General features: G+C 39.2%; 1 protein-coding gene across 1 annotated transcript in view; it reads left to right on the top strand.

Annotated features, from left to right (window-relative positions):
- Positions 1-426: 426 nt before the first annotated feature.
- Positions 427-12,882, top strand: part of ALATS (Alanyl-tRNA synthetase) — a 44,519-nt gene continuing 32,063 nt past the window's right edge. The window contains exons 1-5 of the mRNA XM_010275366.3: positions 427-886; positions 1,803-2,041; positions 2,321-2,461; positions 5,455-5,601; positions 5,733-5,885. Coding sequence (XP_010273668.1) covers positions 496-886; positions 1,803-2,041; positions 2,321-2,461; positions 5,455-5,601; positions 5,733-5,885 — 1,071 coding nt within the window. The 5' untranslated portion in view covers positions 427-495. The remainder of the gene's footprint in view (positions 887-1,802; positions 2,042-2,320; positions 2,462-5,454; positions 5,602-5,732; positions 5,886-12,882) is intronic.

Raw genomic sequence — 12,882 nt, 5'->3', positions numbered from 1 at the left:
TGACGAATATACAACATAAAATATATCGCATAAAAATTTAAAGGAGAACAATGAGGTTTTAGGCAATACTTAAGGGCATTCTAAGTCAATATAAGTAATATGTAAACAGTAACAGTAGAATTGATCAATTAGCTAAACGTAATTTTAGAAATTTGCCCAATAAAACAGGCAACATAAAATCAGAAAAAAAAATAAGGCGATTTGTTGAAAATTGGCAAGAAAAAATCGGCTCGAATTGAAATTCCCGATTTTCTCCTTTCGGGATCTTTATTATTTATTATATTTGAATGCTGACGTGGAACGTTATTATTGGTTAAAATTGCCAAGATGTCTAGCAAATGCAGCCAATACCGCAATACGGAATAAAAGAGATTAAAAGCAAAAATTCGAATAAAGCGAATAAAAAACTGCGCGAATAATCGGCGAGGAATTGATCTACGCATTTGTTTTGGCGTAGGAAGAAAATGGCTAAAGCGATGAAGGGTGTGCATATGGATGGGGCATTGGAGATGCAGCAGCAATAGTTGCAGTGCTGGTGTGAATGTGGCGGCGGCGGCCGTGGCATCAGCATCTCTAGTCTCCTCCTCCCTCTCATCTCTCGTTTCTTCGAATAGAGCTTGCAGCAAACTTCTCGCCAGGGTTAGGGCTTGTTCGGGGACCCACTTAAGCTTCTTCTCTACTGCATCCGTGTTCCCTTCGTCGTTGTCGTCGAGCACCATCGCTGCCGCCTCTGCCATGCCGGGAGTGCAATCTCAAACGGTGGAGTGGCCTGCGAGCCGAGTCAGGGACACCTTTCTCAGCTTCTTCGAAGGGAAAGGCCATGTTAACTGGAATTCCAGCCCTGTTGTCCCTCTCAACGACCCCACTTTGCTATTCGCTAATGCTGGTTCGTTAAATTGTTTTCCCCTAACTTCATTTCTCAGTCTCTGTTATGATTCTGTTTGTTGATTGAATTCGATGAATTGGATGTATCGATTTTATAATCGATACTGTATTTTTTCTCTTTTTTTTCTGTTTAATCTATAATATATAGTTTCAAAGTTTTGATTTTTACGGGTAAAATTGCATTTTCTTTTGCGTACTGTACAAAAACAACACTAAACAATGTACAGAAGTTTGGGCTCTAGAGAGGAATGTAACTTGAAATTTGATGGTTGATGTAACTCTCCCATATTGTTACTTCCTTTGGTGTAGACAGATTCGAGGTCAGACATATGAAGTAGTAAACTTTGGTATTAAATAATGAGATTGCCATAGAAATGCTTTAAACTCAGTTGCTTGAAATTCTAGCAGATAGTTCCATATATTTTTCTATTTATGCATACAAATAAGTCCAACTGCTTTGGTACTGCACCGTGTTTTTTTTTTTTTTTTTGTAGTTTCAGCATCCTCTTGCAGAAGGAATGTTATGAAGGTGATTGGAATCCTGCCCCTTGTTTCCTGCCTAGTACTTCAGTCTTCAGTTTTATTTCCACAAGAGGAAGATAAAAGTGGTCCCTTGAGGAGAAAAAGTGGAAAACAAAATAAAGCTAAATTACTAGAAATGATTTCGATCTGTAAATATTTTCAAAGACTGCACTTGGTCTTCTGATTCACATATAAGCCATTTATTGTCTTTCAATTATCTTCTGAGGAATTGATAATTGCATTTGAATTTCCTTTTCATATCAAAGAAAATTTCTTCCTCTGTCCAAAAACAATAACTTATTTAAGTTTGAATGTGCTTCTTGTTTTTCATTGGCTTTAGATCCTTCTAAGGAGCATGATAATCCAGACTGGAATATTTTATTTTATTTTTGCAGGCATGAACCAGTTCAAACCAATCTTTTTAGGAACTGTTGATCCAAATACATCGTTGAGTAAACTCACTCGTGCTTGTAACACCCAAAAGTGCATTCGAGCTGGGGGAAAACACAATGATCTTGATGATGTAGGGAAAGACACTTACCACCATACCTTTTTTGAGATGCTTGGCAACTGGTCATTTGGAGACTACTTCAAAAGGGAGGCCATTGGATGGGCATGGGAGCTTCTTACACAGGTTAGAGGAGGTTAATTGGATGTTTTTATCTCTTCTTGCTTCAGTTTTCTTTTGACTTCAATTAGCACTTCTAACTACATAAACAAGTTGGAAATGACATTCTTCATAATTTGCTGAAGATTAAAACCCTCACCTGCTTGTACAAATGGATTGAGCATGGACTTTTTTTTTCCAAAGCCTGTTTTTTCTTTATGATAATGGGAACGATTTATTTTTACTTGATTTTTCTTGGTCTGATAATTACTTTTACTTCTTGATTTTGTCATCATTTATTTATAGGTGTATAAGTTACCTGCTGATCGGATCTATGCTACCTATTTTGGTGGTGATGAAAAGTCTGGCCTTTCCGCTGATGATGAAGCTAAGGAATTATGGCTGAAATTTTTGCCACCTGAACGTGTATTGCCTTTTGGTTCTAAGGTATGCCATTCTTGATTCTTTCTTTCCCTTATCCCAGTTCTGGTAACATTTCCCCATGCATCTGGAACATTTTAGAAACTTTTCTCCATTTTGTTTGCATATATGGTGAGATCATGCAACGTTTGAACAAGGCATGTAGACAACAACCATATTACTCTGCAGATTATACTGATGACCAACATGTGCTTTTATTTTTTCCTGTTAACATGAAAAAGGAGTCTGAATTTAGGTTGGGGGTAATTGATAATAAAAAAATTAGGTTGGGGGTAATTGATCAAAAAAAAAAGGTTGGGGGTAGGTCATAGGTGCTATTAAAATTTTTATTAAATAAGAAGAGGAAAAGAGGATACAAGATAAACAGGGACTGAAAAGAAGCCTACACCTTCCGCCCTATAAGGCGCTTTCCTTGTGAGGTGTCTCTGATTTGATATTTGCAGAATGGTTGTCAAGACGTTAGGCAATTCTGTGTGCATGTGATGTAGTTTTAGTAATAATATTACAATAAAGCATGCAATTTATGATTTTTGTCACCTATTAAGCATCTTGTCACCAAGTTCTGTGCCTGGTCCCCTAGATGATATTTTTTAAATATATAAAGTCATGACATTCAGTATAGATGCTGCACCAAGAGTGTCTTATTGCTTAGGTGGTGCTTTGATAACTATGATATGCAGCTGGAGCAAGAGAAAACATGATAGCACAGCTTGGTAGCTTACTCTCATGGTTGTACTTGACCTGCCTCTAGCCATATCCCAAATATTCTTGAAACTTGTTGGCCAATCCAGGCATGCTAGAGCATAACTGATGAAAAAAAAAAGATGAGTTGAAGTGCCAACAGCATTTTTCAAAAGGATTAACTTAGATTGTTTTAGGCTCATGTACACGATTTACACCTATTCAGCATAAAGAGATACCAAATAGTGTTTTGCCAATCATTAGAAAAATGGTGAAATTTAAATCCCGAAACTCACAAGCTTGATGGCCAAGTACTTATCTTCTCCACTTTTCCTTGGAAATTCCAACTTTGCCAAGATACCTGGACACTCGTAGAAGAGTACCATATCATGTTGTATACTTAATTTATAGTTTTGGTTCTTATTTCTGAAACAACATCTTGCCCAGCTGTGTCCTTGCCACATCTGGGTAACCTAGCAACTTGGGGCAACTTTTTCCATGCAAAAGACATGACTGTTTCTTTCTTTTCGTTTTTCACAAACTTATCATCCTTTGGTGAACCATTCATAGGACATGCATTTAAGTGATTCACTATCCCATGGTCTCATTCATTCTCACTGCGAAAGGCTTGTTGATGTGGAATAAAACCTTATATTAATACCCACAATGAAGAAGGAAGTATCGTATGATATTGATTCTTCCTTATTGTTTCTGATCATGGATGAATTCATGTCCAAAGTAGAGGCTTCTGATAAAGGGGGAAAAATCTAGACACTAAATGAGATGTTAGTATTTTTTTTAATCCAAAACCTGAGAGCTTGAAGAAACACATTATTGTGAAAGGCCTCCCAACATTGGGCTGATGGGGTTCCAAAAAGTAAGGTTGCTGGAGACTTGAGAAACCCCTGTTTGGGTCACATACTGCAGTTGAGCCTGAACAATAAAAAAAGGAATCTTTCTCCAATTCGATTTTTTTAATGAATTAAGTGAAAAATGTATTAATATATAAGGGAAATAGTAGGGAAAGGATACACCTTTAGGGCTTTAGGGAACCCAAATATTGAGCCATGATTTTTTTTTTTTTGATAAGTAATATAAAGCCATGGTTTTTTCCTTCTCCATTTCTGAAAACCCCTCCAATACCAGCCAAACATGGGTTTCGATGGCTGCAACCATCGGAGTTCAGCTTCACATTGCCTTGGTGACCATTTGATGAGGAGTGGAGCTTTAGTTGAGGAGGAATCAGCCTTCTATCGGTGCTGTTTATGAAGATATTGAGTTGGGACGTAAGGGGGTTGGGAGGGAAGATGAAGAGTTGAGGAGGAATCAGCCACTGCCTTCCAGTTTCTTATAATCAATGTTTTAAAATGTGGAGGCGTGATGCGAGGCGTTCCACTACCTAGAGGTGTGGGGCGTAGTTCAGAATGTAAGAGGTGTAAGCCTCCCGAACACAAGGAGGCTTACGCCTCCTTAAGAGGAGAGGGGTCAAGAGGAAGAAGGAAGAGGAAGGGGAGGAGGAAGAAGAGGAAGGGGGGATCTCATTTTTTCTTTATTTTTAATAAAATTCTTTTATATTAAGAAGAATAAAGATGCACGACACTAGTTGAAGGGGGGGGGAGGGTCTTGTCGAAGGGGCCAGGGGCAGACCACTTTCTTTCCCCTTATCTTTTCTTCCCTTCACTTTCCTTTTCTATCTTTTTTTTTTTTCCTTCTCTTTCTTTCCTTTCCTTTTCTTTCCCTTCCCTTAATTTTCTTTTCCTTTTCTTTTCTTTTCTTTTCTTTCCTTTTTTTTTCTTTTTTCTTTCTTTTTCAGTCTTTTTATATGAGGTGTGTATGAGGCACATGAGGCGTATACCTCCCACGCCTTTTAAAACACTGCTTATAATATCATCTATTAAGAAAGGAAAAAATCTCGATTATCTTCACATCTATCACCTCTTCGGTAATACAGCAAAAGCATCTGTGTGACATGGATTACTGTGATTTAAATTTATTTTGGTTATGCAAGTTGCAAGGTTAAAATTTCATTATATTGTATATGATGATTTTCTTCTTCACTTGCAACTTAACTCTATAGGGATAGTGCCTACAAATATTGTACTGCATATCATATTTTCTTGCGTAGATGTGGGTTATTAAATTGGCATTTGGCCTTTGTTCGTTTCTATTTTTATCCATATTTGTTCTAATTTCTGTTATCCTGTCATTGGCATATAGTATTGAGTTAATGGAAGAACATCCCTTTTAGTTTATATGGTTTCTGATGAAAAAAGGAAGGGCATCCTTTATCTAATTGCCCTATATTTTTTGTCTTTTAGGACAACTTCTGGGAGATGGGCGATACTGGTCCTTGCGGGCCTTGCACTGAAATCCATTATGATAGAATTGGTAACCGAGATGCTGCATCACTGGTCAACAATGATGATCCTACATGCATTGAGATCTGGAATCTTGTGTTCATTCAGGCATGCATTTCCCAATTTTGTATTATGATTTCTTATGTTTATTGGTGGTCCTTATGGTTTCTATCTATCATGGTATTTATTTTTTTTGCATCAGATTTTGACTGATCTATGGCCTGATTTTTCTTCTGCAGTTCAACAGGGAAAGTGATGGTTCCTTGAAACCTCTGCCGGCAAAACATGTTGACACTGGCATGGGTTTTGAACGATTGACCTCAGTTCTTCAAAACAAACTCAGTAATTATGATACTGATGTTTTCTTGCCCATATTTGATGCAATCCAAAAGGTACAAAATGTTTTAGGATATGTTCTTTACAACAATATAGTTGTCTCTGCTATGCACTGAATCAGATACAATTCATGTTGTATTTTGATGGGATTTAGGCCTTAGAAAAGGTTTTGATACTTATACCTACAGTTTTTTATCTGCTGAATTCTTTGGAAAGAGTTTATTTGGTTCCCTTTGATTCTGACTGCAAAATATGGTCTCATGGATATTCAGGCTCCTTATCTTGTTCTTCTTCTTTTTTCTGAAGAATAAAGAAAAAGAGGCTTTCATTAAGAATAAAAAGTAGTATGTTCTTGTTCCACTTCCTTTAAAGCCTTATCCTCTCCTTGTGCAGTACTCACTTTTCCTGCAAAGGAGGTGTGGATTGAACTGTAGGGCGGCGTGCATGTTGGGTTGATGTCAACCTTAATCCAATCTTATTTGTAGAACCCCTAACCCTCCTAAACCTAATCCAACCTGATGACTTCAGTTTGACCTGATTTCTTTAATTTTTTTTACTAAAAATGTTCTTATTTATTGGACTTGAGATTAGTGAACTAAGGTTAACTGACTTTAGCATTATTATATGAATAAGTAGGGCTGGCAATTTTCAAGTCAACTCGCTGAACCTGCCCAATCTGTGCCATTTATAACCTATCCAAACTTGCCCATATACTTAGCTGGTTGGAGATGATTTGAATGATCCAGTGTGTAGAGTTAAATGGGTTGGGTTGTTGGTACCCATTCAACCTGGAAAAAAAACCACCTTCATTCAGGTGGTGGGCCAACTATTCATCTATTCATGTTGAACAAGCCAACCTGTGATGTCATCATTAAATTAAAAAATACAAAAAAGGGTAAAATGCAAAAGTTACAGAAAATTTTAGGAAATCTATTAAAAAATGGGCATGTCTCTAATACTGTATATTCATCATATTAAACAAAATTTAGTGTGAAAAAAGTTATTTTTGTTAATGATGGAAATGGAAAAAAATATAATCAAATATCTAATTTGTGAACCACTAATTTAGTAAAATGGTTCAGTGCTTCAACTGGCTGTTTTATAGGGCAGTTGACAAGGTTAACTGGCCTAACCAGCTGGTCCAGCATGTGATTAGTATCAGTTTAGTCCACCAGATGGGTCACTAAGATGGTGTGGGAGTTGAATGGTCTGAACTCTCTGATTTGCTGAACCATTGGCAAGGTTAGTCAGTCTAGTCAACCAGTTGAATACGAACCAGCCAGTTTAGCATGTGTTCAGCATTGGACCAGTCCAACTGGATGGTCACTAAGATAGTGATGGAATTGAGTGGTGCAAACCAACTAGTTCATTGATCTGTTGGCAAGGTTGGCCAGCCCAGCCACGGGTTGAAAGCACACCTCTTCTAATGCTTGAGCTTAACTCCATTTAAGTTCCCTGTGTAAAAATTAATGCTCATAATGTGACTTTAACTTCCAATAAAAAACGTGACTTTAACCCAAAACACCAAAATGAAAGACAATCATTTTTATTATTAAGAATAACTGAATAAGATGGTTTTCAGAAACCTTTCCAAGAGGCCCCACCCCTTTCAGATTTGAAAACATGTGGCTCACACACCCAAATTTTGTGCGGGAAGTGGAGGGTTGGTGGAGGGAGGATTTAAGGGGGGTGAAGTGGAAAGGAGTGAGATTTCATAAGAAACTAAAAAGTTTGACAGAGAAAATTAAGGAATGGAACAAGGATAATTTCGGGAGAATAGAGGAACAAAAGGTCATTTTGATGTCCAAGATAGAGGAGTTAGATGAGAGGGAAGCTGAAGGAACCTTGATAGAAGAGGAAAGAGGATTGAGGTTTAGGATTAAGAAAGATTTGGAAGAAGATTTTCGTAAGGGAAGAGATCAGTTGGAGACAAAAGTCAAGGTGTAAGTGGTTGAAAGGTGATGATAACACAAAATTTTTGCATACTTTGGCAAATGGGGGGAGGAAAAATTTTGTGACCAGATTGGAGGTAGAAGGGCAAGAGATAACAAATCAAGATGAAATTGCTAGGATCTTTGTGGGCCACTTCAAATCAATTTTCAGGAGGCCCTTGGATCATAGATTATGATTGGAAGATTTTGAGTGGCCCCAAGTGGGGACTGAAGTAGCACAATGGCTAGAGAGAGACTTTGTAGAAGAGGAAATAAGGAAGGCAATTTTCTCAATGAATGGATCGAAAGCCCCGAGGCCAGATAGATTTATTATGGCTTTCTATCAAGACCATTGGGACATTGTAAAAGATGATCTTTGTGAGTTTTTCAATGAATTTGCAGAGAGGTTTATTGTGAGCTGAGGGGTGAACACAACCTTTCTTACTCTTATTCCAAAGAGCACTGATGCTAGTCATCCAAAGGACTTTAGACCCATAAGCCTAGTAACAAGCATCTACAAGATCTTGGCTAAGGTTCTCTCTTTGAGATTAAAAGTAATACTTCCTACCATAATCAGTCAAAATGAAGGGCCTTTATCCAAGGGAGACAAATAACTAATCAAATTCTTATCGCTAATGAATATGTGGAGGATATGAAAAGATCAAGGAAGAAAGGTTTTGTATTCAAATTGGATATGGAAAAAGCCTATGATTTGGTAGATTGGACTTTCCTTATTGAGGTAATGAAGAATTGTGGGTTTGGGGAGAGATGGTGTTATTGGATTTTTGGTTGCATTAATTCATGTCACTATTCTCTTTTGATTAATGGCATTGTGAGAGACTTCTTTCTAGCTTGTTGGGGTTTAAGGCAAGGTGATCCTCTTTCACCTTTTTTGTTCACCATAGTACTTGATGTGTTTAGTAGAATGATCTCGAAGGCGGATAAGGAGAATGTAATAAAAGGGTGGAAGATCGGAAGGGATATGGTTTTAGTGACACATTTGCAATTTGCAGATTGTTTCGACTTCTGCTACAGTAACCCGAACCCGTAAGAGGAAGAAGAAGAAGAGGAAGAAGAAGAGAAGAAGAAGGAAAAGAATGGACTGTCGAATCTAATGGGTAAACCCTATCAGTCGACCCCTTAATAGTAATTAGTCTCTAATTAAATTCTACAAAGACTAAACTGCCCTTACTTAAGTGTGGGGCAGAGTGTCTCTAATAAAACTGCCACATAAGCATACAACTTAACAAAGATATGATGACTAAACTACCCTTATTCGGCTCACTTTAACACTCCCCCTCAAGCTGGAGAATATATGTCATATAATCCCAGCTTGTTACATAGATAGTTCACTTTTCCTGAGCTTAGAGCTTTTGTAAACAAATCTGCCCACTGATCATTCGAGCCCACATGTTCTATGTTTATCTCTCCAGCAAGAACCTTCTCCCTCACAAAGTGACAATCAACCTCTATGTGCTTCGTTCTCTCATGAAAAACAGGGTTGGATGAGATATGGAGTGCGGCTTGATTGTCATAGTACAATTTCATAGGTTTATCCATGCGGAACTCAATTTCTTGTAGGAGATTCCTCAACCACACTTATTCACAGGTAGTGTGTGCCATGGCCCTATACTCGGCTTCAACACTTCTTCTAGCCACAACCGTCTGCTTTTTACTCTTCCACGTCACAAGATTTCCTCCAAGAAATGTGCAATAGCCTGTAGTAGATCTTCTGTCATTCACTGAGCCTGCTCAGTCTGCATTTGTGTACCCAACTACTTCAAGTTTTCCTCTTGGTTTATACAATAGTCCACGGCCTGGAGCTCCTTTCAGATATCTTACAATTCTAAGAACTGCATCCCAGTGAGATATACGGGGGTTTTGCATGAATTGGCTCATCACACTGACTGCAAAGGAGATGTCGGGTCTCGTGATAGTCAGATAGTTCAGCTTCCCAACTAGTCGTCTATACCTTCCAGGATCTTCAAATACTTCCCCTGTATCACTGCTCAACTTAACATTTGGTTCCATAGGGTTCTCAGCCGGTTTTGCACCTAACATGCCTGTTTCTTCCAGAAGATCAAGAACATATTTTCTTTGGCACAGATTTACACCTTGTTTTGACCTGACAACTTCTATGCCCAAGAAATACTTCAATGTCCCAAGGTCTTTTGTTTGAAAATGATTTTGCAGAAATACCTTTAGTTTGTCAATCCCCAATTTGTCACTGCCAGTAATAACAATATCATCCACATAGACGACTAATAAAATCTTTCCAGCCTCTGGGTCATAGCTGAACACTGAGTGATTAACCTAGCATTGCTTCATTCCAAAACTCTTCACCACTTCACTAAACTTCCCGAACCAAGCACGCGGTGATTGTTTCAACCCATAAGTTGCCTTCTTCAGTCTGCACACCTTACCATCCTCCCCCTGAGCAACAAACCCAGGTGGTTGCTCCATATATACCTCCTCTACGAGGTCACCATGAAGGAAAGCATTTTTGATGTCAAGCTGAAACAGAGGCCAATCATACATAACTGCCAGGGAGATTAGCACACGAACAGAGCCAATCTTAGCCACCGGAGAGAATGTCTTCATGTAGTCCACTCCATGCAACTGTGAGTAACCTTTAGCAACGAGTCTGGCCTTCAAACGCTCCACACTACCATCTGGCAAGTATTTAACAGTATACACCCAATTACAGCCCACAACATGCTTACCAAGTGGGAGAGTAGTGAGCTCCCACGTTTGAGTATGTTGAAGAGCAGAGAGTTCCTCCTCCATTGCTTGCCACCACCCAGGTGAATTAAGAGTTTCTTGGACATTGTTAGGTATGAAAATAGATGACAAAAGTGAAACAAACTGATGATGTGAGGCGGAAAGGTGAGATAATGAAACAAAATTAGAAATGGGATGGAGAGTAGAACTGCGTTTACCTTTCCGTAAGGCAATGGGTAGGTCAAGTTCTGAGGGTTCAGCAACAGGAGACATGACAGGATCCGCAGATAAGGTAGAAGCTGGAGGAGGGGCCGGTGTCGTTCAACGTGTATACACTTGCCGGATCGATGGTCGTTCAGTAGTGATCTGCACTGGATGAGGTGATAACAGGAACATCCGAAACTGGATCACTGACAGGAAGAGGAAGAGGAAGTAAGGGTGGAGACGAAGGTGCTTCAGGTTCTGAGAAGAAGGGGACAAACTCAAAAAAGGTGACATCGGGACAGACATAGCACTTTCGAGTAATGGGATTATAACACTTGTACCCTTTTTGAGTCCGAGAGTAGCCAAGAAAGACACATTTAATGGAGCGTGCATCTGGCTTGTCTATTCCAGGACTCAAATTGTGGACAAAGCACACACAACCAAAGACACGAGGAGTTAATGGAAATGGAGATAAAGTAGGGAACAAGATAGAGAAGGGGGACCGACCATGAAGAATGAAGGAGGGCATCCGATTAATGAGGAAACATGCAGTGAGTACAACATCACTCCAAAACCGTTTAGGAACAGTCATATGATGAAGAATAGATCGAGCAGTTTCAAGGAGCTGACGGTTCTTTCGTTTAGCCCCCCCATTTTGTTGAGGAGTGGATGCACATGAGGTTTGATGAATAATGCCATGCTGTTCTAAATACTGTTGAAATGAAGTAAGAAAGTATTCACGACCATTATCTGAACGAAGGACTTTGATTGGAACACCAAATTGTGTACGTATTTCAGCATGAAATTTTTGAAAAATGGAAAATAATTCACTTCTTTCTTTCATTAAGTAAATCCATGTCATCCTTGAACAATCATCAATAAAAGAGACACAATACTTGTACCCATTATAAGACTCTATTTTGATTGGGCCCTAAACATCGAAATGAACCAAAGAAAAAAGACTTAACATACGACTTTCAACTTTAGGACTGAAGGAAACACGACGAGGTTTCCCAAACTAACATGACTCACACTGTAAAACTGACAAATGACTCAAAGACGGAACTAATATCTTGAGTGCCTTGAGAGAAGGATGTCCCATTTGGTAATGCCACTGTAGAGGAGTAAGTGAAGTCTGAAGAGCAATTAAGGATCCACCACCATCAAGATAAAACAATCTACTAGCTTCATGCCCCCCACCAATCTTCTTCCCCGTCTTGAGATCCTGAAAAACACAAGAGGAAGGAAGGAAGGTAACAAAACAATTAAGAGTCTTGGTTAATTTACTAACAGACATAAGATTGAATGGAAACTTAGGTACATATAGAACAGATGATAAAGGAAGAGAAGCCATGCCAACATTACCAACACCACAAATGGGAGATGAGGAGCCATTGGCAAGTGTAACAGTTTGTGATGTGGAAATTTCAGAAAGAGAAGAGAACACACCTGGAGTTCCGGTCATGTGATCAGAGGCTCCAGAGTCAATAATCCAGGGAGAGGTTTTAGATGACATGCAAGCAATACCTGAGTGGGCAAGAGTAGCAGTGGTATGTTGTGAAGTGGTTTGAAGGAACCGTTCATACTCATCACGCGGTACACTCACCATCTCCCTCCCATAAGCAAATGTAGATGTGGAAGGAGTTAGGTCTGCCTGTTTACTGTCACTGATATCAACCTCACCAGCTACAACATGATTAGCCCATTTAGAGGGTGGGCCATGTAGATCATAACAGAAATTCACCGTGTGTCCTTCCCTACCACAATGAGTACACTTCCTTGCAGAGTTACTCTTTCCTTTGCCACGACCTCCCCCTGAGTCACGACCACCACCCCGACCAAACATGGAACTGCCACGGCTTCCTCGGGAGGCATATCCTCCCCCTCTTGTACCATGTCCACTTCCTCTAACTGTCACAAGTGCTGATCTATCAGACTGTGTGGGATTCTCTGTCTGTCCCAAAGAAATCCTACGAAGCCGTGCAAATACTTCCTCAAGAGTAGGAAGGGTAGAGCTCCCTAATATTTGGGCTCTAATTGGTTCATACTTCGATTTCAACCCCACTAAGAATCTTGTAACATCTAGTTGTTCCCTCTGCTGTTGTTGAATTTTAACATCTAGAGTGAGGGGATGATAAACATTGAGTTCATTCCTTATATTCTTCATGCAGGCATAGTACTCTTCTAGGGTTTTGTT

The sequence above is a fragment of the Nelumbo nucifera genome, chromosome 8 (assembly GCF_055504915.1).
Source record: "Nelumbo nucifera cultivar China Antique chromosome 8, China Antique-T2T, whole genome shotgun sequence".
Lineage (NCBI taxonomy): Eukaryota > Viridiplantae > Streptophyta > Magnoliopsida > Proteales > Nelumbonaceae > Nelumbo > Nelumbo nucifera.
Note: the sequence above shows the minus strand (reverse complement) of the source record. Positions and strands in the feature narration are given on the sequence as shown.